The sequence below is a fragment of the Ailuropoda melanoleuca genome, chromosome 8 (assembly GCF_002007445.2).
Source record: "Ailuropoda melanoleuca isolate Jingjing chromosome 8, ASM200744v2, whole genome shotgun sequence".
Classification (NCBI taxonomy): Eukaryota; Metazoa; Chordata; class Mammalia; order Carnivora; family Ursidae; genus Ailuropoda; species Ailuropoda melanoleuca.
The window spans coordinates 53,837,940-53,865,834 of record NC_048225.1 but is presented as its reverse complement, the minus strand read 5'-3'; the positions used below and the strand labels follow the sequence as shown (position 1 = coordinate 53,865,834).

The 27,895-nt window shown below is 39.4% G+C and overlaps 1 protein-coding gene across 1 annotated transcript; it reads left to right on the top strand.

Moving 5' to 3' along the window:
• The first annotated feature begins 12 nt into the window (after positions 1-12).
• Positions 13-25,287, top strand: SPCS2 (signal peptidase complex subunit 2). The gene is made up of 5 exons (XM_034666345.1): positions 13-126; positions 14,881-14,964; positions 15,708-15,868; positions 17,476-17,610; positions 24,407-25,287. Exons 1-5 carry the CDS (start codon positions 13-15, stop codon positions 24,591-24,593), a joined length of 681 nt encoding a protein of 226 aa, XP_034522236.1. The 3' UTR covers positions 24,594-25,287.
• Positions 25,288-27,895: the final 2,608 nt, after the last annotated feature.

The following is a 27,895-nucleotide window of genomic DNA, read 5'->3' as shown; positions in this document are numbered from 1 at the left end:
GTGGCAGACAAGATGGCGGCGGCGTCTGCACAGGGCGGGAGGACTGGTGGTGGCGGAGGCAGTAGTGGGGCCGGCGGTGGTCCCAACTGCGGGACAGGCAGTGGCCGCAGCGGCTTGTTGGACAAGGTGAGGAGCCGGTTCTTGGGAACAGCCGAAACCTGGGGAGGCCTGGGAGGCGGCGAGCCCACCTCCCCATCCCCGCCCCCCTTTTCTTCTGTGGCTTCTTAGTGGGTAGTCCTCGTCTGGCCCACCCTCGGAACCCTATCGGCGCTTGTAGCGCAGTCTCTTCACACCTCGAACCCTGGCTCTCTCCTCTTTTTCCTTCTTTTCTTCTCGGTAGTGTGCCTGGTCCTTAACGCTGGCCACAACAGCTCCTTAGGATAATTTCATTATTCCTGTATTTCAATGCAGCCGTCACTTTTCCTCGGAGGTGCTGGCGGGGGGCCACAGTTGATGTGCCCATTTCACTGACGGGGAAAACAAGTCCGAAGGAATGAACGCAGCTGTTCGAAGTCAGTAGTCCCCAGACTCTCCACCACGACCACCACACTGGGTGCTGCTACAGATTCCAAGTGCTCCTTGACTTTTTGCTTACTGAAGTTTCTAGGCGTTTTATCACGATACTCCGAATACTGAATTTACTTGAGTATTTACTTACCTTACTGAGCTGACAGGAAGCCTCTAAGATTTCCCCCCCCTTCACCCTTCCCCCTCTTTTTACTCCTATGCCTGTCACCAAGTGCAGTAAGTGACTTGGATTCATGAGCTTGCTGCCTGCTTTAGGTAGCCTCTTTTCCTCTCCGCCCATCCATCCATTCTTTTTTTTCTTTTTTTTTTTTTAAATTGTGGTCCTAGCAACAGGGCTTAAAGGAAAAGAAAAAAGGGAAAACTATTCCTTGGTTGGCCCTCCTTGCCCTTTGCAGAGCATTTTGGAAGAACAGTTGCATGGAGATGTAGGTCCTAGTACTGGTTCTGCCTCTAAATAGCTGTGTGACCTTGAAATATGCTTGTTCTCCCTATGTCTGTTGCCTCATCTGTAAAATGAGGGGCTCAGCCTAAAGTACCCTTAGTCCCTTCCAGTTCTCTCTTGTAGGGCCCTGGGTTTGATGAAAAATATTAAGCATGGGGCTATTAATATAGTAAGTAGGATTTTTTGCTGTAATGGAAAGCGGCTTTCAGACATCCTTGTTCCTAACGCATGATAGGTGCCTAAGAAACAAATATGTGATCATATTGAGGGGTTCAGATTCAGGTCTTTTTGCCTCTGTTTTGGGGTGTCATTGTTTTTGAATCACATGGTTCTCACACTCTTTAACCATTTTTAAGAGAGGGGAACGAGTTCTGGGGATTGGAATGGTAAAGTGCTCCAAAACATGTGAGAGTATTGGGAATTGATGTTTATTTTCATACATAAGTCCTGCCTTTCTGCTGATGAGCATCTAACAGCCTATGCTCATCCTGTCCCATTGACTGTTCTTGCTGTTCCCTCCCTTTGGATCATCACCAGCAAACGTTAAGCATGGGCATTCTTACTGAAGAGTATATGGCATCGTTGTATTGAAAGAACCTGGATTTGAGGATCATAAGCTATAGGCTTTGCTACTTTCAAACTGTATGAAGACTGGCAAGTCAGTTAACCTCACTAAGCTTACCTTCATCTGAAATAGTACGGTTTTGGGGAGAATCATAAGAGGTGATATACACGAATGATATATATAACACATGTTACATACACATGTGCAATGGGAGAGGAGAAAAATCAAGAATCCTGCTGCCAGAAAGTACTCAGTATAGCTGATTATAGGACGTAGAGGTACCCCAAATATTAAAAGTATTTGGTATATTCAGGTGTGTGCTTTTTACAGAAATTGAAATGTGAGAGAGAATGATCCCTGAGATCTAATTGATAAGGGGTTGGGGGCCCCAGGGGAAGACCCCATGGCTGAGAGTGGAGCCGGGAACTTATTTTGGGAGAGAAGGATGGTGTACTAGGTAAGAATGTGCTTGAGCAGACGGTGCCTGATGTTTCAGGTAGTGAGTTGACTGGACTGTTCTCTAAGAGACCTGTAGTGACGTGAAGGTAGGATCAGATTGAAGAGGGCATGGATTGCTTGGAGTAGGAAGCTTTTGAAAGTTTTTGAGGCCATATAAAGTGGTTTTCAGAAAATTAGTTTGGAGAGGTATAAATTAAGAGCTTTCTAACAAGGCCTTACGCCATATTAGTGTATAGGGTTTATTATAAAAAGACAAGTTTGAGTTCTAGTATAGCTCGTTAAAATCCACATGGCCTTGGATAAGTTACATGATGTTACTGAACTTAAATTTCCTCATGTAAATAATGTAGGTTCCCATATGTATTATGGGCTTGTTGTGAATATTAAATTGTACAATATTGGTGAAGTGTTCTTTGTGAACAGCTATAAAAATAGAATGACCAGGGGCGCCTGGGTGGCGCAGTCATTAAGCGTCTGCCTTCGGCTCAGGGCGTGATCCCGGCGTTACGGGATTGAGCCCCACATCAGGCTCCTCCGCTGGGAGCCTGCTTCTTCCTCTCCCACTCCCCCTGCTTGTGTTCCCTCTCTCGCTGGCTGTCTCTCTCTCTCTCTCTCTGTCAAATAAATAAATGAATAAATAAATCTTAAAAAAAAAATAGAATGACCAGGTGATGAGATCCCCAACTTGAGTAGCAGCAGTAGATGAAAGTCCTCACAAAGGAGCACTTGACAGAATTAACCAAGAAAGGAGGGACTTAGAGGATAGAAAATAAGATCTGTTTAGGTGCTTTTTCTTGGAAAACTTCATTTCAGCTTTGCATCAAGTTGTTCCTCTGAATTCTCTAGCATTTATCACGCATGAGAATTAAGTTGTCACTTAATATGACGTACCATCTTATATTTTTCTACCAATTTGTATTTGTCCGGTTTCCCATACAAGGTCCTTACAGTTCTCTGAGGCAATCAACACAGGATTAAGTACTTGCAGAATTAAATTTAGCAGAGAAAAAAAATGTCCGATCTGCCCCCTCGGTCTTCAGAAACTGCCTTAGAGAATGGTGCCCCTAACTGTCTGAAAACTGAAGGTACTGTGGAAGGGAAGATGGGGAAAATGTTATGCTCAGGGGAGCAGGATCTGAATGAATAGAGAAGCTTTTGCTCTGCAGGAATGAGAGGCTGTTACCTTACAATCTCTTTAATTTTATTTGTCTTGATTTTTTGGGAATGTTTTATTTCCTGCAACTATAGTTTCACTTGCCATGAAGAAATGTAATAAAGAGATGCAAATGTGCTTCATTGTGCTTCTAGCTTTCCCCAAGCAGATGTGAATTTCTGCTCCTATGAAACTGACTTTGAGAACAAAGCAATTCTAGTTTCCTGAGATCTTAAAAATAGGTATGCAAATGTAATCTTCCAACCTCCATCACAGAATAACTTACATCATTGCAGTAAGTTATTTCGCCCAGAATACATCAAAGCAAATAGGCTGTAAAGAAAATTGCTTGCTTAATTGTTTTAGCTATTAAAATTGACATGTGGTATTAAACCATGCTTTCCAGAACTATATCCAAGTCCTTTTAACCTTGTACATGGATTTCTGTCTCCTGGCTGGATTTGTTTAGGCTATTCAAATTGTTTTGGCTATAAAAATGTGATATTAAACTGTGTTTTTTAGAAAGTATTCAGACCCTTTAACTTCGTACCTGTTTAACTTAATTTCTGTGTCCTGGCTGGACTGTCATCCTGATTGTAAAGCAGAGCTTTTATGTTTTAGTAGTTGAGAACACAGGCTCTGGAGCCAGCCTATGTACCCAGCTTTGAATCCTGGCTCTGCCATTTAGCAGATGTGTATTCTTAGGCAAGTTCATAAATTTCTTTGTATCTTGATTTCCTCATCTGTAAAGTGGGAATAATATTTACCTTAAAAGGTGTCTGGCATTATGTCTAGCACATAGTAGGCACTTAACAAAATTATATATATATACATATATATATACACACATATATATATATGTATATATATGTATATATATACACACACACATATATATATGTATGTGTATATATATATATATATATATATATGTATAGCTACTACTAACTAATTGGTTATTCTGGGCTTCAGCTTCCTTGGATACATTTTTTTTCCTGACATCATATAAAGACATCAGACTCCATTGGGGTTTTAGTTAAAAACACAGATTTCTGGACCTTATCCCAGACCTGAATCAGATTCTCTGGAGGTGGGGCCTGGATAGCTGCATGTTTTTACACATGGCTATTTATTTATTTATTTCCTCTACATTTTAACAGTTACTTCCAGGTTAAGAACTATCTTAGATTACTTTTTAAATTCTTTCTGGTTCTGAAATATTAAGGCTTTTTTGTTTGTTTTTGTTTGGTTTGTAACTCTTCTGCTAAATCAATAGTGGTTTCTCTAAAATGTATATAATGAAGAGATTTTGAAATTCATCTGTTCCAGCATCCTCATTTTATAAACATGGACACAGTTGAAGAGCGGAAGATGAAGCAATTTGCCCAAGATGAGACATTGAGTTAGTTACAGTTCAGAACCTGGCTTCTCAGTTCTTAATCCAGTGCTCTTAGCTTACTTAGTACATTGCCCCTCATACTGGAGCAGGCCTTGTGCTAACTACTGCAGTAGTGCAAAGAGCATCTGTTTTAAGGTTGGAAGACCTAGGTTCAAGCTTTGTCTTTGTCACCCATCAACGATGTTTCCTTGGACAGGTCATGTGAGTTTTGCTCTCTTCAGTGGTATCTTAGCTTGCCAGATTTCTGGGTGGTGTGCCTGAACCCTAACCCACCTCTGACAAAGAATATGAAGAGTTTTATGGCATTGCTGTAGTTTGTGTGCGTGTATGTGTTTAAGGAAACAAGGTACTGGTTTTTTAACATTGTTTTGCAAACTAAACTAATAATATCTCAAAATTCATTTTTTACTTCATCAAAATTAAAAACTCTTGTGTCAAAGGACGCTATTAAGAAAGTGAAAAGATAGTCCATAGAATGAGAGAAAATATTTGCAAATCATATTTCTGGTAAGTGTCTAGTATCTAGACAATACAGAGAATCTTACAACCCAATAATAAGAAGACAGACTGACTAAAAAAAAAAATTTTTTTTTAAGTATACTTCATGGCCAGTGTGGAGTCCAGTGCAAGGGCTTGAACTCATGACCCTGAGATCAAGACCGGAGCTGAAATCAGAGTTGAATGCTTAACCAACTGAGCCAACCAGGTGCCCCAAGGCAAACTAATTTTTAAAAGAATAAAGGATTTGAATGACATTTCTCCATACGAAGATATATAGATGACCAATAAACACATGAAAAGATGCTCAGCATCATTTGTCATTAGAGAAATGCAAATCAAAACCACAGTGAGATACCACTGGGATGGCTATTATAATAATTTTAAAAAGAAAAGAAGAATAACCATTGTTAGTGAGGATGTGGAGAAATTGGAACCCTTCTACATTTCTGGTGGGAACGTAAAGTGATGCAGCCACCTTGGGAAAACAGTTTATCAGTTCCTCAGAAAGTTACACAAAGAATTACCATATGACTTAGCACATTGCACTCCTGGGTATAAACATAAGAGAATTGAAAATGTATGTCTATACATAAAAACTTGACCACAAATGATTATAGCAGCAGCATTCACAATAACCGAAAGGTAGAAGCAACCCAAGTGCCCAGAAAGTAGATTAGTGGTTGCTGGGGGCAGGGGATCGGGAATGACTTCTTATGGTTATGGCGTTGGTTTTTAGGGTGATGAAAATATTCTAGAGTTAATGATGATGGTTTTATAACCTTGTGAAAATAATAAAAACCACTGAATTGTACATTTTTAAATGGTAAATTTTATGGTATGTGGATTATATCTCAGTTTTAAAAACTCATTTCTTTTTGTCTTTACAGTGTTTTTGAAGTAACCTCTAAAGCTTCAAATTATTATTTTCTTAACCATTCATGATTATGTAACATAGTAATATCACAGATGTTAACAATCTCCATCTGCTCAGGTCCCTTTTTTAGCTGTTGCCTGCACCATTTCTCTGCTCTGATCTCTGTTTTGTCAAGTTTCAGTAATAGTTTTTTGTATTACTTGAACTTTCTTCAGTGGTATTTGACTCACTGATCACTTCTTTCTTGAAATGTTTTTTTATGTGGCTTCTAGAAGATCATTTGCCCCTGGTTTTCCTCCTCCTTCGTTGGCCTCTGTCTTTATTGTCACTATTTTGTTTTCTTCCTGACCTGTAAATATTGGCAAACCCCTCTCCTCTATCTACACTCATCCTAAGGAGATACCAGTGTCATGGCTTAAGTACCATCTGTAAATCGATGACTTCCACATTTGAATTTTCAACCTGGACCTGTCCTTTGAGCCTCAGACTTTTATGTCCAACTGCCTTCTTGCCCTGTCCGCATGGATATCTAATAGGTATATTAGACTTCAATAGCCAGAGCCAGTCTACTTACCTCGTTTCTCTGGTGTTGCCACTCAGAATTAACACATGGTAATTTCTAACTTCTAACTTCACTCCAGATAAATGTAGCTGCTAATAAGCCACTATTGAGTAATTTTCTTTGCACTATTTCTTGGTCATTTTTATTTAAAAAAAAAAAAAAGATTGAAAATTAAGTATGTTGCCAAGAGCTCTTTGAAATATCATGATATTTCTGAGTTAGGATCTAAATTTGGTGATAATACCCATTCTCAAGACAGACATTATCTTCTCCCTAGATTGAACATCTTTTTTCTTATTTTGAATGTGTGCATATGGGTGGTAGGGATCCATATTTCCATCTGAAATAGTAATCTCACCTTTCAAGTCTGCTATCAGTTTTTATAATCTCCCTATTTTGGTTTAGAAAATTCTGAAATCAATATAACTATAGAGTTTAAACATCTCAGACTCAGCATATACAAATGGGTATTTCTCCTCTTTGCATCTGTGTGCCTTTTCTTGGAAAATGACATGATAGCTCAGCTATCTGAGCCTGAATTTTTTATCCCCTTGCTGCTGCTCTTATTCAGGCCCCGCATCTAAATCAGTCCCCATCTGATGTATTTATCTCCATTGTTACTCCCCTCTAGACCATCTACCAGGTTGCTGCTAAAAATGGTTCTAAAAAAAAACAACACATTATTTTGATTGTGTTGTTCCTCTGCTTGAAATATCTTTATTGCTTGCTTCAGAATAAAGTCCAGGCCCCTTAGCATAGTAAATAAGATTATCCAGGATATATTCCATCTGTCAAGTGCCTCATCTCCTATTACTTTTCCTCTTTTGCAGCTTATATCCCCCCCTTTTTTTTTTTAAAGATTTTTTATTTATGTGAGAGAGAGACAGCCAGCGAGAGAGGGAACACAGCAGGGGAGTGGGAGAGGAAGAAGCAGGCTCCCAGCGGAGGAGCCCGATGTGGGACTCAATGTGGGTGGGACTCGATTCAGGAACGCCGGGATCACGCCCTGAGCCGAAGGCTGACGCTTAACGACTGCGGTACCCAGGTGCCCCTTATATCCCCTTTCTAAACTGGGACAGCCCTTTCAAAGAAGGGAGAGAGAAAGTGTATTAGTTTTTCCTAGAGCCATACTCGGCTCTTTCTAAATCAGAGCAGGGTCCTGTTGGCACTGCTCACCTCTGGTAGCCTTCATCTCTTCAGTGCGAATTGAATCTTTTGAGTCTTACTGCCCTTTGTCAAGCAAAGAAACTTTATGAGGCAGTTCATTGAGGTCTTTATCACTGCATAACTTCTGTTTTCACTTCTATTAAAATAAGAAAATAGAAGTGTTCATGCTGTTATTTCATACACAAGACAATTTTGTATTACTGGACATACCCTTAATGACCAAGGATTTTGTCCTTTTTTGCCTTTAAGGCCAGAAGATGCATGGGGAACAGGAAAAGTCTGTAATCCTCAAATCAGTTAATTCAGAAAGTGCCTTCCTGCACTACTTACATATGCTCAAGACCTGGATTGTGTTTAATATTCTTCCGAAGTCCTTAGAAGGTGGAGTTCTTAATGCCAGATCTGCAGTGAAATGTCTTTGTAGAACTTTTTATTATTCAAATTTGCAGCAGAGACTCGTAACTAAAATGAGTCTTTAACTGGAATGGGTCTTTATAATGTTCTGTCAAAGCCATCGAATGTGTATTTTCTGTAACTTGATCAGCCATCTAGGTCTGGCAGCAGGTATGCTGGTCTGATAAAGTGTTTTATATCTTATGTTGGTACTAACAGGGAAGTGATCTCTTTAGGACTTTCCAAGCTATATTTTCAGTAAATTGCAGTGTTTTAAAGGGAGGGAAATGGAAAATTCAAATATGTTCTGTGGGTTTCGTTGGCATATTCAAGATTAAAATCTTTTTAAGATTTTTTTGTTATAACTTATTAAATAGGAATCAAGATACTTTGTATGGCTATCACCTCACGGATTTGTGTCTTTTGCTTTTGCTTTTGATGACTGATAATTCCTTTCCTTGTACTTTGTGGGAAGCAGTGTGGAATAGTGAGAAAGAGAATGGGTTTTGCAATCATGAAAACTCAATTGAGTCCTGGCTTTACCGCTTCCTGGCTGTCACTTTGTGCAAATTTCTTAAACCCTTAGTGTCATCTGTAAAAGGAGGATATTAGTCAGTTTGAGCTGCTTTATCAAAAATGCCATAGATTGGGTAGCTTAAACAACTGAAAGTTGATTTCTCATGGTTCTGGAGCCTGGGAAGCCTGAGAGCAGGGTGCCAGTGTGGTTGGATTCTGGTAAGGGCCCTTCTGTTTGTGGACAGCCTTCTTGTATGCTCACGTGGTGGGAAGCAGAGTGTGGAAGCAAGCTCTTCTGCCTGAAGGCTGTACCCTCACGACCTAATTACTTCCCTAAGGGCCACCTCCTAATATATCTACATTGAAATTAGAATTTCAACATCTGAACTTTAGGGGAGACATAAATGTTTGTCTATAGCAGATGGTAATTGTTCTTAATAGGGTTTTCATAAAGATTAAAGGTGATGGTGTATATAAAACATTTAGCTTAATATATAGGACAGATTTTGCACTCAGTAAGTAATAGCTATGGTTATACCTTCCTTAAATTTTGTGGACAAGAATTGAGTGAGATTATTTCAGCTATGTATACATTTGTTAAGTTTAAACTTGAAAATTAACATTTTAGCAATCTTTTCCTTCTGTTTTTTCTTTATTAGAGTCCAGACATTTTAGTAAGTAGCTGTTGACACTGTATTATGTCCCTGATTCTGAGAACGTAAAACGTGTACTCCCTGTTACTGAGGGAGATGTTATATAAATCCAGTTAACCATGATGCAGTGTGTGTATTAGTTTTACATAATTAATAGCAACAACAGTAGCTAATTTTTAGTAAGTACTTGTTGCGTACTAGGCATTTTGCTGTGTCTTATAATTACTGTAATTAATCCTCATACTAACGTGTAAAATAGATATCTTTATCGTCTTCATTTTACAATTGAGCAAACTGAGGCTGTAGAAAGATTAAATTATTTGCCCAATATCATTCATTAAATGGAAAAGTGAGAATTAAAACACAAGTAGTTGGACTCCAAAGCTGTAGCCTTTAACCACTATATTGTGCTGCTTTGCATAATAAGGGCCCACCTTACTGGGTGAGGAAAGAGTGCGTTTGCCTACATCTGTTTGTAGTCGGTCTGAATTCAGTTAGGTTCTGGCTTGAATTATAGTATGTCTTTGAGAATAAGGCCACAAACAGAATCTGCCTTGCGGTTGAGTTCAGAGATTAAGACAAGTTAAAAATAAGTTTCTGTCCCTGAAGAAGGGCAGTTTTATGGTGAGCCAGGTATTTGTAACTTAGCCCTAAGTAATTTTGTTGCCTTCACTTACTGGCTGTGTGACACTTAAAATTCTTGAACGCTAGTTTTCTAATTTGAAGGACATTGGTTTCCAGATTGAGGATCTGCTTAGGGCCTAACAGTGGTACTAACAGTTTAACAGTGGATGAGAATTGACCTGCAGAAGGGACATCATCTTGAAATTTTAGGTACACATCATAAAGAACTTTGTGTGAGTTCTTCCAGAAGGGAAAAAGCATTGTATGAAGGATCAGGAATCAGAATGGCTTTAGGAATCCCACAAACTGTTGAGACAATGGAATAAAACTTGAAAAAAATTTTTTTTTAAAGATTTTATTTATTTATTTGACAGAGATAGAGACAGCCAGCGAGAGAGGGAACACAAGCAGGGGGAGTGGGAGAGGAAGAAGCAGGCTCATAGCAGAGGAGCCTGATGTGGGGCTCGATCCCATAACGCCGGGATCACGCCCTGAGCCGAAGGCAGACGCTTAACCGCTGTGCCACCCAGGCGCCCCTAAAACTTGAAAATTTTTGAAGAGAACTTTTTTCTCTTACTTAAGTGTGAGGGTAGAATAAAAAGACATTTTCAGATATGTAGTCTCAAAATTTATTTCCCATGTGCATCCTTAAGAAAGCCACTAGATGATGTGTTCACCAGATTAAGGGAGTAGTAAACCAAGAAAAGAGTAAAACATGGTTTCTACGAAAAGGAGGTCCAGACCTTGAGGAGGTTAAGGGAAATAGTAAATAGTAGTAGTAAAGGGAAATTCCAGGGTGACAGCTATACAGCAGGCCTAGAAAGCAGTCCACCCAGATGAAAGCAGGTCAGGAGGTTCCAAGACCAATTTCTCTAAAAAGATGAAATTCACAGAATGCTGAATACTTTTGCACATATTGAGAGGAGATTTAAACAATTGGGAGAGAATTCAAAACTATACTGGTGATAGATACATTGATTAAAAACAACAACCGAAACAACAGTAGCTCCAAGAAAAACAAAAGCTATCAGGAAAGAAAAAGTAATCCTAGTATGCTACACGATTCATCTGTGAATAGCATTTATAGTCATAATGTACAGTTTGAATAATGATCTAGCCAAAATTAAGCTATTGATATAAGGCCACATCACTAGTGATCTGCTATGACTGTATTAACAAGATGGTGGAGGAGGAGCAGGAAAAATTAATGTGTGTGTGGCGGGGGATGAAATGGCTAAATTTCCTCTTTCATGTGAGACGTCAATAGATTTAATGCCAAAAACTGAAAAATTAAGAAATCACAATGTAAACATTTTTTATAGAGATGAGTATATTTTAACAAATCAAAAGGAGATAAAAGTAGTGTCTTTTTCTGGGAAATGGGGTTGACAGTAGCAATGGTCTTAAAGTTAATACCTGTGATTGTTGATTGGGCCCAGTATACATGTATCTGTAATATGCAGGAGGGAATGTGGGAAAGAGGAGCTGTGTGAAGTTACAGCATCTGCTATATCTTAATTGGCAATATTGCCTGTATCAGGGATCCCCAAGACTACTTCATTCAGTGATTGACTAGAAGGACTCACAGGACGCAGTGGGTAGTTGTACTTGTGGGCAAGGTTTATTTCAGCATAGGAAAAAGATGCATAGGATGGAAGTCTGGAGGAAACCAAGTGCAAGACTCCAAGAGTCTTCTCCCAGTGGAGTTCCATAAGGTGTGCTTAATTCCTCCGGCAACAGTGATCTGACAGTACATGTGGAGTGTTGTCTGCCGAAGAGGCTCATTAGAAACCCAGTGCCCAGGTTTTTTACTGGGGGCTGGTTAAGTATGCACCCTCTGCCTAGTCTGTGCCCAAATTCCAGACTCCTAGAAAGAAAACTGGTATTTAACATAAACCACATTATTTATACAAACAGTTTAATAAGCACAATGAGCCACTCTTATCACTTAGGGAAAGTTTTATATCAGTGTAGGAGACTGTTTACCAGCCAACTTTCCAGTACCAGCCTTTGTAACAGGCCTTTCTAGGGAGGGCAGTCTCACGCCTGTATTACCTCTTTTCTGCACGGAGCCTTTCTTTGTAATTTATACTGTGAGGTCCCACATGAAAGAAGCCAGCCTTTGCTTTCCCTTTTTATTACAAGAGGAAAGCAATTTGCACTTAAGGAAGATAAGAGTGAGAGAAAAAAGTTTCTAAAATGCCCTGAATAGCAGTAGAGAGAAAATAGAAGAGTAGCATACATTTTAGTTGATGAGCAGTTTTGAGAATGACAGAAAATAAATCAGAAAAATAAGCGCTTAATGTGCACCCTCCTGCCCTTTTTCCAGATGTCTCTGGACTACATCAGAGACGCTGTTTCCTCTGAAATAGGCTAAAGGTTTTTTCATGCACCTGAAATGGATGATGCTCCCACCTCTTCAGAAATCGTATTATAAAATTTTTTGGGAGTCAGTAGAAATATTCCTGTGCCACTTACTGAAGATTGCTTCTAGGTACCAGACTGTGGAGGTGGAGTTAGACCTATTTCAGCACCTGCCGTAATGGCTTCTTCTGTGTTAATCCCCCAAAGTTGCTAAGAAATTAACCTCTTGAATTGTAAAGGCAAGTTTCTTTTCTGTAATGCCCTGCTGGTAGTAATGTGCAGCTTGAGTGTCTATGAGAATATGATTTTTCTTTTTGGAATGACTCCAAAATTTTTTAATGAGTTTGTTTCACAAATAATTTGAATTGTGGATTGTGGCTGTACAAGTTTCTTTTGCTTGCTGTTATCAAAATGGAATTTACTTAACAAAGTGTAAGTGAGCTATTTAGTAGAAAGCCTATTAATTCCTTCTTGGTTCAATCTGTATTTTTAAAATTAGGTGTCAAGTTTGATTTGTAGGAGGAATCAATATTATAGTATGCTGCCACGAGTAATTTTCTCAAAGAAAATTCTTGTTTTTATGATACATGAAAGGGAAAAAACCTTGATTGACTTTTTAATCACTTGAAATATGACTGTTGTAATTCATGTTTTGTCGCTCAACAAAATTCACAGAACAGTTTTTCTTTTTTGCGTAATAGTATATAGGATCCCAATTTTTAAAAAGGCAAGTTTGATAAATTCTATTTCTACATTCCTTTATTATCTTCTCAATTACTTTTTACAGGTATTTATTCTGTCTCCTTATTTCTTGTATACAGTATCTCTGATCTTGCACTCAATCAGAAAGATAAATACGAATTTCTCTTCTCTGTCTTTAGGTAAAATCCATTCTCAAGCCAAGTGAATTTTGGATTGCCTGCTGGTTTGTAAATTTTATGAAATATGGTATTTGTTCACTTGATATAAAAAATTAGGAGTTGAGCATTATGATCTATAAAAGACAGGTTTATCAGATTATTTGTAGTACCCTGTTCCACTTAAGCTACGTTCGTGTAATCATTTGCATTTGGGAACATTTCTTACTATATAAAATGTTCACGTGTTTAAAAATTTAAAAGGCATTCTTTTTAATTAAATGTAAAGTGCTTTGAAAAAAATAAAAATCAAAAAAGGCATACATTGAGAAGTGTGTCCCACCCATGTCCCTCGACTTTCTCAGAATATCTGGGTGCACCAGTTTGTTTAACCAGTCTCCTATAGTCGAGTATTTGAGTTACTTTTTCCTATTAAAAACACTGCTGCAGTGAGTGGCCTTGTATGTTCATGTATATGCAGATACGGAAAAATTCCCAGAAGTGGAATCCAAGATGCTGAATTGTCTTAGTATGTGTTGTACCATTTTGAATTTCTACCAACGATGTGTGAAACAGTCACTTGATTCTAACTACCACAGTATTGGGGAACCTTTCTGTACCTCTCTAGATGAGGGAAATTGAAATGGGGTTTGTCCAAAATCATATAACTAACTGATAATAGGACTTGATTTTTAATTCAAAATGTTCTTTCCAACAGACTACACTGGATTTGCTCTTTTCCTACAGTTAATATATATAAAATATAAAAGTTGTTAGCTGGTAAAATATAAAAGTTGTTAGCTGACAAAGATGTATTAAAGGAGACCTTCCTTGTTATTTTAGTGTCTCAAAGTTCATGGATGTAAATTATCTAAGTTTTGTGGTCATAGAATGAAAGGATGTTCCCACATTTGGGTAAAATGAGGATGGAATGTGTGAGTTCACCCTGTTGTCTCTGTACCCCAGATAAATGTTCTGGTTTGGGGCTCATAGATTCAGCTTTCCAGCACGGAGACTGGCAGCATCATATGCGTACCACCTGTTCCAGTGACCTAGTCTCCTTCAACTTCCTTTTTAAGTGTTTGTCTTAGCTGTCCAACATCAGAGGACAAGGAGTAAATGTACGTATACTTGAAGATGCTCTTGTTAAGTAAAAATTCAACCAAGTACATTTTAAAGATCTAATTGGCTTTAATAGTAGACTCATGAATTGGGCAGCACCCCTCCAGCAAGTAGAGGGAAGCTCCAAAAGGCTGCAGAAATGGAAAGATTTTTAAAGCTAGAGAGGGAGTAGAAAGAAGGAAATTATTAGCGAAGAAGCCATTGTTTTAAGGAATGGAAGGGGCCTATCAGTACATTTCCTAGTGCTGGCCTGGAAATTCCTCTGTTGACTGGTTAAAGGATATATTTCTTGGGGGTTGAAACTACATTTAGGTTAGGTACTAGGTCCTAGTTTACTGACTTGAGGTCTTAACCTAAGTGACACCATTTTGGGCCTGGGTGTGTGTGTGGGGGGGCAGGCGTTTAAACACTTAAGGAAGTAGCTCGTTTGGGGCGCCTGGGTGGCTCGGTTGTTAAGTGTCTGCCTTCAGCTCCGGTCATGATCCCAGGGTCCTGGGCTTGAGCTTCACATCGGGCCCTCTGCTCATTGGAGAGCCTGCTTCTCCCTCTCCCTCTGCTGCTCCCCCTGCTTATGCACGCGCACGCTCTCTCTTTCTCTGTCTCTGTCAAATAAATAAAATCTTTTTTTTTAAAAAGGAAGTAGTTTGTTTTACTTTAGTAAGATGCTATGCCTCTTGATGCACAACTTTTTTATTTTACAGTGGAAGATTGATGATAAGCCTGTAAAAATTGACAAATGGGATGGATCAGCTGTGAAGAATTCTTTGGATGATTCTGCCAAAAAGGTATTTTCTTGAGGGGGAAGTCTGTTAGCATATGTATAGCTTATGACACGTCTGCAGGATCTTTTTTTCTTTGACTTGGAATGACCGTAGTTGTTAGTTTTAGGAATTGAGCCATAAAGCAGTTTCTGAAATCCTTACAGTAAATGTGGGGAACATGTGTTAAAATGTTAGCTACCTCAGGCTTCTGTCAAATTTTCTAATTTTTGAATTCCAGAAAGCTGGTGATCTGTTGTTTTTGGGGTTAATTAGCCTAGAACCAAGGGTTGAGTGAATATAGGACATTCATCTCTGTATTTAAAAAAGGAAGAGGGGCACCTGGGTGGCTCACTCAGTTAAGCATCTGACTCTTCATTTTGGCTCAGGTCATGATCTCAGGGTTGTGAGATGGGGCCTCACACTGGGCTTCACGTTGGGCTCTGCACTGGGTGTGGAGCCTGCTTAAGAGTCTCTCTCTCTGCCCCTCCCCCCCCTTTTAAAAGAAAAAAGTGAAAGGGGGGCACTTTTAGCTTCATCCCAGGGAAAATGTTGAGGATTAAAAAAATGTATAAAAAGTTGATGAATTTTTTCTCTGGGATCATTGTGAATAGCTTGACTCTTTTTTTGCTTGGAGTGGTAAAATCCTGATTGGAGAGAGGTATTGGTAATTTATATGATTCTTAACTTTTATCATGGAGATGAAGAATAAAAGCAGGTACTAGGAAGGAAGCAATCCTGTGAGCTTGATTCCTTGTTCTTTTTACTAGGTACTTCTGGAAAAGTACAAATATGTGGAGAATTTTGGTCTGATTGACGGTCGCCTCACCATCTGTACCATCTCCTGTTTCTTTGCCATAGTCGCTTTGATTTGGGATTATATGCACCCCTTTCCAGAATCTAAGCCTGTTTTGGCTTTGTGTGTCATATCATATCCTTTATTTATGCTCAGGTTTGTTTTCTAGTGACTGTTTATTAGAATCTCTACTGATAATTCTCCCTGCTCCTTACAAAAAACAAACTTTGATTCCAGGGCCCGCTAATGTTAGAATTTAACATTATGAACTATGGGCCTCTGTAACTTTAGTTAGTAATTATTATTGAGATATGAGATTTATTGTGGTAATTTTATCTTTAATTCTGTTTAGTTATTATAGAGATCATTATAATCCGAGTGAGAGTGCCTAATAGCAAAACACACATTATAGCGAGACCAAGTTCTCATTTCTAGCCTACCACGTTCCCACTAGACATAGTCTGCTTCAAGATCATTCCAGGATATTAGGGAAGGATCAGATTTTGGAGGTTCAGGTTTCCTTGAAGCTGAAGGGCTGGACTGGGAGTTCCTGAGCATGAGATAGAGGTGTGGCTTGTGTAACATGGATTTAATTAAATCCTGTTCTGGAGCTTGAGAACCTGGGTTTGAAATCCAAGCTGTTTTGCAATCTTGTGATAATAAGAACTTAACTTACTGGAGACTGTTTAAATGCTACTCAGTTACAAATATGGGCAATACACATTCAGAATTAAAAAGATTAAATGAGACATTTTATAATGTTTGGTTATGTAATCTGCTCTCAGATTCTTTCCTTTTCCCTCTCCTTTTATAAAAGTAAATTCATGTTTGTTACCTGTCCACCTTGATTATTTCTCAAAAAGCTAAATACAAAGAATTTTTATTATACTATTACTATAATTATAAAAATTCTACTTGTTCATAGTAACAGTTTTCTTGTGGTCCCCACCACCTTCTCCCTAAGTCAATCTGGACATACTGCACTTTTCTTTGTAACTTAAAAAAATATATTGGATGTCTTTTCACGTTGGAATATATAGGACTGCCTTATTCTTAATATCCACACAGTATTTTTGAGTGTCTGCTATGTGCCAGCACTGTACTAATTTAAAACAGATCATTCTGGTAGGCAGTTTACTCTTCTTAACAATGCTGCCACTACCTGAAATATTTCTGAAAAATGTGCTATGGGGATTTTTCTTCTAGCGAACCATTTAATAAAGCAGGTCCTGATTAAAAATGGTATTATGCAAATTGATCCCAAATTATAGTCCCAGAATTGGCACCTTGACTCCCTTTAGCAATCAGATAAATCATCCCAGTATGAATTTTTTCACTGTTAAGGCAGTTCCAAAGAATATGCTGTAGGTTCTGGAGGCAGTTCCCAAAGGTGTTCCAAAGAGGTTTAAACCAGGGGCAACATTATTACAAATATATGGCCTCCCAAGGGAACTCCCATGATGAAATTTCATTTGTTTTAAAGCAAAACATGATCTTGCTATTTTTATCATCATATCAGTTTTGCATATAATGGTAATGACTTCTCTGTGCTAGACACTAAATATATATATATGGATGGATGAAAAGTAAAATAGCTAAATTTTCAGTATTTTTGCAGCAAGGTGAAACTATCTCCTCTAGGATTATCATTGTGAAAGTTTTCATAGCCCTTGCTTGTCAGTTTGTGTTATTTCTTTCGTGTGTGTCGTGTTTGTGTGTTTTCTCCTTAACTTATTCTGAACCTATTTTGTGATGATGGGGATCCTGACCATTTATACCTCATATAAGGAGAAGAGCATCTTTCTTGTGGCCCACAGGAAAGATCCTACAGGAATGGATCCTGATGATATTTGGCAGCTGTCCTCCAGTCTCAAAAGGTATGACTATCCTCATAGATCCTTAAATCCTGCTGTTGGATTTTCTTTGGGAGTCGAGTCATTTTCAACAACAGACTATTTTATTATATGCTTACTCCATGCAGATTATAGTGCTGGTCATGTAAAACTAAGTAAGGGGTGTGAGTGGTCTAGAAGGTTTTTCTTAGCATTGTACTTCTGAGATTGTATTATCACAGAAGTGCTCTGAGGATAAACTGTGGAAGAAACAACTTTGGTGGAAGGATGAAGAAAGAGTCTCCCTCTGGCCAATAAATGGAAACAATTAGAGTACAGAATTATGAGGTCCAAAGGTGTGAAATGAGTTATCATGGAAGAACCCCATTTGCTTCTGTGTCTCCTGTGATCTTGACTGCAGTCTGTGTACTCAGGAATTTTTGCAGCAAAGAACTGGGCAACTCAAGAGAAGCATATTTCAGTGTTTCTGACCAGCCGTGGGTATAACTTCATACAGATGACACCTGAGGTCTTTTTAGGTATCCAGAGCTGGGTTTAAATTGCAGTTCATCTCTCTCTGGCGGTATGTCTTCCAGTATATCATGTAAACTGTTTGAGCTTTAGTCACAACTGGATCAAGAATGACTCATAGAGTTGTTGGGAAGATGGCCAGCTGGTATATACCAGCTGTATATATACCAAATGTAAAAATAGGAAACGTCTGTGGAGCATTAACCTTATACTGGGTATCATGCCAAGTGCATTATCTCATTCTAAACTTAGAATAACCCATTTTATAGATAAGAACACAGACCCAAAGGGTTTAATTAATTCTTCCAGGGTCCTAGAGCCCAAAGGTGGGTTCTAGCAGGTGTTCCAGCCCACGTCTGAGTCCAGACCTCACGCTCTTAGTTACCATCCTAAAGACACATGGGATAGGTCCTAGCACATAGTAGGCTCTTAAGTTACAGGTACAGTTATGCACATATACAAAGGTAAGTATAACATCAGCACCAAACAGCCTCTGTCATTACCAGCTTGTGGAGATGCCTATGAGGAGGAACAGAATGTCCTTCTGGGTTTCCAGCTTAGTTCTCCTGGCAGGTTTCCCAGCTGCCTTTTGACCTCAGCCGTCATGAATCTGTACCTCATGCCAGGCCCCAGAACAGAGTTGCAGAATTCTAGACCCTAGCAACATCTTGATTTCTTTAGTTTCATTCATACATTCCATTTCATTCATATGTACGTTCATACACACAGTGTATTTTTTTTTTAAGATTTTATATATTTGAGAGCAGAGCGAGAGAAGGAGCAGGGAGGAGAGGGAACCCCCCTGAGCAGGGAGCCCAACATGGGGCTCGATCCCAGGAGCCCAGAATCATGACCTGCGCCAAAGTCAGACGCTTAACCAACTGAGCCACCCAGGTGCCCCTGCATGGTGTGTTTTTTTTTAACAGCTTTATTGAGGTATAGGTCATATACCATACAGTTCGTGCACTCAAAGTGTACAGGTCAGTGGTTTCCAGTGTGTTTACAGATACTGCAGCCATCACCACAGCCAACTTTAGAACATTTTCATCATCTCAAAAAGAAACCGGTACCCTTTATCTATCCTCTCCCTATCCACCAACCCCCACCCCATTTCCTCAGTCTTAAGTCACCACTGATCTACTTTCCGTCTCTAGATTCTCTGTTCTGGACATTTCATGTGAATGGAATCAGAATATATGGTCTTTTGTGACTGGCTTCTTTCACTTAGCATGGTGTTTCCAAGGTTCATCCATGGTGTGGCATGTATCAATATTTCATTTCTTTTTATGCTAAATATTCCATTACGTGGCTATATCACATTTTGTTTGTCCATTTATTAGTTGATGGACATTTGAGTTGTTTCAACCTTTTGGCTGTTGTGAATAATGTTACTATAAATAATCACATACAAGTTTTTGTGTGGACGTACGTTTTCATTTCTCAGTTAATGTCCTAGGAGAGGAATTGCTGCGTCATATGGTAACTCTTTTTTTTTTTTTTAAGATTTATTTATTTATTTGAGAGAGAGAAAGAGAGAGTGCACACACACACACACACACACACACACACACACACACACACACGGGGAGAAGAGGAGGGACCGAGGGAGAGGGAGAGAGAATCTCAAACAGACTGCGCCAAGTGCGAAGCCTGACACGGGGTTTGATCTCATGACCTGGAAATCATGACCTGAGCCAAAATCAAGAGGTGGGTGCTTAACTGCCTGAGCCACCCAGGTGCCCCATATGGTAACTCTTTTTAATTGCTTGAGGAGTTGCCAGACTGTCTTCCAAAACAGCTGCACCATTTTCAATCCCCCTAGCAGTGTACAAGGATTCTGATTTTTCCTCGTTCTTGCTGATTTTTACCAGCTGCCACATCATTGTTCCTGTGGCGAGGAAATATGCCATCCCCGTTCCTTTCCCTTGCAGTTAAATACAGATTCACTTGTCTTTCTTTGAAGATAGCTCCTGGCTCATTGGCACTCTCTCTAACATAGCTCCTTTTGGAAGTCTTGGTGATTTCATTATCCATATAGATGATGGATTCCAGTTCTCTGGCTTCTCCTCTGATCATCTTGTTTTCTACCATGTCTTAAACACTTACTTCCTGGACATATCCTAGACTTTGCTGATAACTAATTACCTTCAATAATTTCAGTTTGGAGTATCCCACTCTCTGATAATTGCTTCCCTTTTTTTGGTTCTCTTGTCCAGTGGTTCTTCAGCGCTAATGGCATCTTGGATCCACAGAGCCTTTCAACTTTTCATTGTCCCTTTTCTCCTTCATTGTCTCATTTCTTCCTTACCCAATTTAGATTCCATGGCATTTCTGTAGTCTAGTTACTCTCACTGTCCTAGAACATCTTTCATACCTTCTCCTCTGTCCTCAAACCTACCCTCCTCTCCCATCTTTATTCTCAGCTTCTTTTGTTGCTGAGAAGATCGAAGTAGGCAGAAGTCTCCCACCGTTACCTACTTGCAGTGCTCTTCAGAGTCTGTTTCTTCCTGACTTCCTAGCTACAGCCTTCTGTCCATTTGTCTACTAGATTCTCTCCCTTCTCATTTATTTGATGTTTCCTTCTCTGCTGGATCATTCCTTGTGGCATACAGACGTGCTGTCATTTCTCCCATCTAAAAAAATATTGGTTTTGTTCCTGTTATTCTCACATAGTCTTATTTCCCTACCCCCTTTTCTTCTCTCACTATCACTTGGATCTGCTTGTCGTTATTTCTCTTTTCTCATCTTACTCGACCAGCATTTGATAATGGATCACTTGCTCTTTGTTATACTTGTCTTTTTTTTAAACTAGATTTCTAAGATACCATAATCTTTTTCTTTTTTTTAAGATTTTATTTATTTATTTGACAGAGAGACAGCCAGTGAGAGAGGGAACACAAGCAGGGGGAGTGGGAGAGGAAGAAGCAGGCTCCCAGTGGAGCAGGGAGCCCAATGCGGGGCTCGTTTCCAGGACCCCGGGATCTCGCCCTGAGCCGAAGGCAGATGCTTAACAACTGAGCCACCGAGGTGCTCTTAAGATACCATAATCTTCTAATTTTCTTCTTAACGTCTACTTTTTAGTCTCCTTTGTGATGCCTCTAAATTTGAAATGCCACTGGTGCTTGTTCCTAGCACCTCTTCTCTATCTATATTCACTCTCTAGGTGTAATCTTATGTAGACTTTCAAGACTTTAAGTACCATCTATATGATGAAGATCTCTGAGTCTGTATTTTCATCCTAGACCTCTGTCCTGAGCTTCCAGGTGTATTCCAGTTTCCTGTTTGACATTGGATCCTAATAAGCATTTCAAAATGAATATATTCAAAAGCTGACTCTGCTGTCCCTCATCCAAACCTGCATTCCCCCCAGTTTTCCCCATCTCAATAAATGGCACTTTTATCCTTCTAGTTACTCAGGCCGGAGCTCAGTCATTTCGACTCCTCTCTCTCAGTCTTTCCAGTAGTCTGTCAGCAAATCCCATCAGCTCTGCCTTCTAAATATATCAGTCTGACCACTTGCATCTCTTCTGCTACCTCAGCTCTCAGTTAGGTTACTGTAATAATGTCCTCATGGAGGATGAGCTGCTCCACAGCTGCTCTCCCTGCTCATAGTCTATTTCCAGTACAGCAGGCAGAGTGATCTTTTTAGAACGGAAGGCAGATCAGCTCAGTTCTCCGCTCCAAACCCTGTCACTCTGAGAAAAATCTAAATCCTAAGCCTAGCTTAGAAGTCCATACTCGTCTGTTCTCTGCACCCCACACACATAACGCATACACCCCTTATCCCCCGTGGCTTCCTCCTCTCTCATAGCATTCCGTTCTTCAGACGTTCCACACGTGTAATTGCCGTAGGGCCATTGCATTTGCTGTGAACTCTGCTTGGATTATTCTTTTTCCAGATAGCTTGCTCTTCTCTTCTTTAGGGCTCTGCTCAAATATCTGCTTAGTGAACCCTTTCCTGCCTACTGTATTAAAAACCTCATATTTTGTATTTTATTATTGGTTCTTTCATATACACTAAAGTAAAAGTCTCAAAAGGGAGAGTTTTATCTCTTATATTCACTGCTGTATATCCTTAGCATCTGAAACTGCCTGACATGTATAGTTAGGACTGAATAAATATTATATAATTATTTTATAATAATATGTTATTATATTTTTCTGAAGATACTTTAGATGTAATAATTATATGTTGTGTAATTAATATAAGTTGTATACTACATAATAGAAAATAAATACTAATTAAAGTGCATCAGATCACAAATCATCAGATCATATCCTACCATCAGAACCATGGAACTGCCAGTGGAACTAGGCCTAAAAGTTCCGAGATTACTATGAAATCGATTAACAGCAGTTGGCTGGAGTTTGAGAAAAATTTTGAGGTGTTGAAAATAGTTTAAGGACTTTCACTCATAGCTATCCAGGTTGGGAATAACTGGCTAGACAACAAAATTTTTTTTTTTTTAATATGGTTGACACATGTTGTTACATTAATTTCAGGTGTACAACGTTGTGATTTAGCAGCTTTGTAGTTAGCTCACCACAAGTGTGGCTACCATCTGTCCCCGTGCAGTGCTGTTACAGTACATTGACTGTACTCCCTATGTTTTACCCCGGTGACATATTCATTCTGTAACTAGAAGCTTGTATCTCCCACTCCCCTTCACCCATTTTGCCCATCCCCCCAGCCACCTCCTCTCTGACAACCATCAGTTTGTTTGTGTATTTACAGGTCTGATTCTGCTTTTTGTTTGTTAATTCATTTGTTTTGTTTTTTAGACTCCACATATAATGAGATGATGTGGTATTTATCTTTCTCTGGCTTATTTAATTTAGCAGAATACTCTCTAGGTCCATCCATGTTGTCTGTCACAAATGACAAAATCTCATCCCTTTTTGTGACTGTGTAATATTTCATTGTGTATATGTCACACCTTTTTTATTAATTTATTGATGGACACAGTTTCTGAGTTGACACTGCTTCCATATCTTGGCTATTGTAAATAATGCTGCAGTAAATATAGGGGTATATGTATCTTTTCAAATTAGCGTTTTCGTTTTCTTTGGGTAAATACCCAGTAGTGGAATTACTAGATCATATGGTAATTCTGTTTTTAATTGTTTGAAGAACTTACATACTGTTTTCCAGAGTGGCTGCACCAATTTAAATTCCCACCAGCAGTCCAGAATGTTCCTTTTTCTCCACATCCTTACCAGCACTTGTTATTTCTTAGACAGTAATTTATTGAGCTATGATTTTTTGAGCACTGGTTAATAATAGGCATTGTTTTAACCATGACAGTGATCCTGAGAACTAGGTGGTAGTTTTCCTGTTTTACACGTGCAGAAACAGAGGCTCCAGCAGTTGCTTCCTCTAAAGGTAGTAACAGCTTGACAAACCACCGAATGTGCCCTAATTAAATGGAGACAGAAACAAACAGGTCACAGTCAGGGGGAGGAACATTAGCCTGCCAGAGGTTGATTTTTATAAACCGTCTTGAATGGTTGGAGGTAGCAAAGGCCTTCGAGATACCTTAAGGCATAGGTAAAGAATCTCTGGAATTCATGTAGTAAAAGAAATCTCTGGCCTGGAAAAGGGGTAGAACCTGGAACTAGATTGATTACAGGGAACAAGGACTCAGCAGCCTGGAATTGGTGAACAACTGTGGAAAACAAAGGTTCTTCATTTATTCATAAAAATTTGATTGTCTACCAAGAGCCAAGCTAGGAATAGAAAACAAGTAATACCAATTCTTGTCCTCAGGAATCTCTGAGTTTAGTGAAAATCACAGATACATAAACATCATTTCAGTAGCTAATTTGATTGACAGCCTGGGAGCCTAGCATTAGACCTGGCATATGAGTTGACAGTGGGCGGCGGTGCAGTGTATGACAAAGGAGAGACATCTGACCCAGTTTGGGAAGGGTATCCCAGAAAAGTTTATGCCCTGATATTAACAAATGGGAACTAGTCAGGTGAGATTAGAGAGAAGTGTCTACTAGGCAGACCACTTTAGCGTAACAAGTGTAAAGTTCAGAGGTAAGAGAAGGTGGTCCATATAACTTAACAGTCTCTGACAAGGTAAAGGAGGTACACAGTAAATAAGGCAGACATGACAATACCTATGAATCAGAACGTGTGTCTTGAAGGCAATTAGGAACCCCTGGATTTTTTTTTTAAGGATAGACCTGTGTGTTACCCGTATCACCAGTAGCCAGCTCAGCCCTATTCTTCAAAAACACTTGATGCTCTAGTGTTACTAGTTGAATCTCTCTGTTCGGTTTTTTATTTATTATCTTTGCTTAGGTTCGATGACAAATACACTCTGAAGTTGACCTTCATCAGTGGAAGAACAAAGCAGCAGCGAGAGGCCGAGTTCACCAAATCCATTGCTAAGTTTTTTGACCACAGCGGGACACTGGTCATGGATGCATACGAGCCTGAAATATCCAGGCTCCATGACAGTCTTGCCACAGAAAGAAAAATAAAATAGCCAATTCTAAAAGCAGCCATCATTGCTGGATCATGCTGAATTTCGGGGTAAGGGAGAAGGAAACAGAACTTAAAAAGGATAAAGTAAGATATGTTAAAAATGTCCCTGTTCTGTCCTGAAATTTTAGTCCTTTCTTGATAAATAGGGTTTTCTAATTCAGATATGAGAAGTTGTAGCTCTGATATCGGGCTTTAGCCTTGGTCTGCTGATTGCGTTGTTTTGCTTTGCTTTTCTGGAAAAGCATTTTTGCTAGCAGCCATACAGACTTCCTCCTTCATACCTAGCAGTACTTTATATCGTATAGCTTTGTGCCATGCAACATTTGAAGACTCAGTTTTTAAAATTGTTAACCTGTTGCTTACTGTATTGTGTTAATTCCTATTTCAACAGCTGTTTCCCTTAATTCAGGATACAACTTCTTGTGTATGACAGCTTTCCTTCACACACCATTTTTGTGTGTGTGTATATCTGACCTGGGAATAATTGGAAAAAAACACAGCTTTTTAATTTGTTTAAAACAGACCTTCTGCCTGTTACATTTTGTGCTCTTAACCAATTAAAGAAGCCAGTGGCATTTTTAATTTTATACTGTCTATGTTTTCCACTAGTATATCCCTGTTGATTTGTTCGTGCCCTTTATTAACTGCCATTTTCTAAAATTTTTTTCAATAAAAGGAAAGAAGATGTGAAAAAATGGAGTCATAGTCTTGATGGAAGAAACAGAGCAGCAAGTGCTAACAGTCTTGCTATGATAGATTCCTTTTGTTTTTAGGCTGTTTTACTCCGAAACCTGTGCGAACCCGTATGTGAAGAACTGCTAGCTTTCGAGGGATAACAGTTATGACACTCAGTACTTTGTGGCAGCCAGTGTTCCAAGTGCTTGACATGTATTCACTCACTGATGCTCACAACAGTCCTAAGAAGTGGGTGCTATTATTATGTCCATTTTATAGATGAGGAAATCGATGCACAAAAGTTGAATAATTTGTCACGTAGCTGGTGTCGAACTGGGATTTAAACCTGGTTTGTCTGGCTCCAGAGTTGTGAGTTGACATCTTTTCTAGTATTTTCCCACTGTAGTCAGAGAAGGACTGGGCACTTGCCCAGATCCTTTAACCTATAGGAATATCGTCCCTCTAGCTTTTACAAAAGTACGATTCCAGCTGAGCCTAGTACCTAAAACTACATTCAGTTTATAAGAAATTAGTGCTTATTTTCCTATGGGAATGTTGCCCTATCTAGTGCCACACACTGGGGGATTATGAAACATCACTGGATGGGGAGTTGAAGCCTTGGATTCTGTACTCTTTACTCTTATAAACCTTGGATAAGTCATATAATTCTGTGAGCTCCTAGTTTCCTTTTTTCCTTCTTTTTCTTTTTAAGGTGATAATCCTATTCTGTCCGCTACTTGGAGCTTTCAAAAGTGTATAATTGGATAATTGTATTTTTACAACGAAGGAGTTTCTTTTAGACAGGGGGTCCCAGGGCTTGTGGGTGTAAGGAATAATCCTCTCCATGATGAATCCTCTGAGTTCTGTCATACCAGGTGTGCCTTCTTTACTTCACAAACACATGTCTTCTCCTTCTTTTTTTTTTTTTTTTTTACAAAAACTGAATTATGTTGAAATATGTTTTGTAGTTTTTGTTTGTTTCTTCCTGTTCTTTTCCCCTGTCTGTAGTTTGTTTTTTTAACTTAATATTTCTTTCTCTCTCTCTCTCTTTTTTTTTTTTTTTTTTAAGATTTTACTTATTTGAGAGAGAGTGAGCTAGAGCACAAGAGCAGGGGGAGGGAGAAGCAAACTCCCCTCTGAGCAGGGAGCCCAACTCGGGGCTCCATCCCAGGACCCTGGTGTCATGACCTGAGCCGAAGGCAGATGCTTAACCAACTGAGCCACCAGGTGCCCCTAACTTAATGTTTCTTAGGTACTTTCCCTATCAGTATATATAGGTCAAACTCACTTTTAATAGCTACATAATATACCATACCAGTATAAATGTTTTAAATTAAACTGTTTTCCTATTGGAAGATATGTTTGCTTTCTAGTTTATCACTATCACAAGGGAGGAGTAGGTTTGGGAGAGAGAGGAAAAAAATAGGTCCTCAAGTGAGAGAGACAAGAGACCTGGGTTGTTTCCAACTTTATTCTAAATTGTGACCTCTGGTAAATCTCACTCCTTCTCTAGGAAATGTGTCTGAACCTGTCAAAGAGGTTTTAGATCATGTATCTTTTGAGATTATTAAAGCTCTTTATCTCCTAGAAATGCCCACACAGAAAAAACGTTTCTTAGGAATGTGAAGATAAGAGTGCTGTAATCCCTTCGATTTGCCCACAAACCCCACTTTGAGATCTCACAGGCTGCATGGATCTCTTAAGGTTTTTCCCTGACTGCAGAAACCATGTGAGGCAGTATGATTGTCTAAATAAAGAAGTGGGTTAGCAGCCCAGCCATGTGTTGCACTCGGTCAGCCATCTCCCTGCCACATCTGTGGTATTTTAGGACAGTCTCCCTTGAGCAGGCTCAAGCCTCGGCAGGGGTTTGGGGGTTTGTGGAGCCACAGAGCACCTCTGGCTGGCTGTCAGCACCTTCGTCGGCCAGTGGTCACTCCAGCCCCTTTCGAGTGCCTCTGGGCTGCTTTTCTCCCTCCCTAGTAGGTCTGCGGCACCCCTCCCACCAGCACACCCTGACACCCATCACATTCTCCCCCTGGCTCTCCACTCTTCACATCCGCCTAGAACAGACTTGGGTCTTCCAAAATAGATGAGACTGTGAGGAGAGTGGGGAAAGATATCTAAAGTTCATTATTTGCAAATTTCAGCTGCTAATGTGTATTTGATGTTTGGTGCTTTTATATATTTTTAAAAACCGCCCTTTTGCTTCAGAACAACCTGAGAGAATGGCAGCAAATGAAAAGTTCCTTTGAATACACACCAGTTATTAACATTTTTCTCTGGGTCCAGGTTCCTCCTCCGTTGAGAGCCCTTTCTCTCACCGACTGTTCACCTTATCGCCACCCCTGGCTGGACACCCCTCCCCCTACCCCAAACTTTGTCTCCCTGAAGGAAACCACCTGAGAAAACTGCTAAATCACAACATTTTTTCTAGAATGTATTGGTGTCCCCACTGACAGCCTCTTATTAAGTAGAATATTCTTAACAACCCAGCCTGAAAGTACATGTGCTCAGATGACTTCTGATATCCACAACTGTGTTGAGAATAATTGCAAGGAATCATAGCCTTTTCTTTTGCGCCCTGGATATTTTGACAGTCTGGTGTTTATGGCCCTCTACTCAGAATGA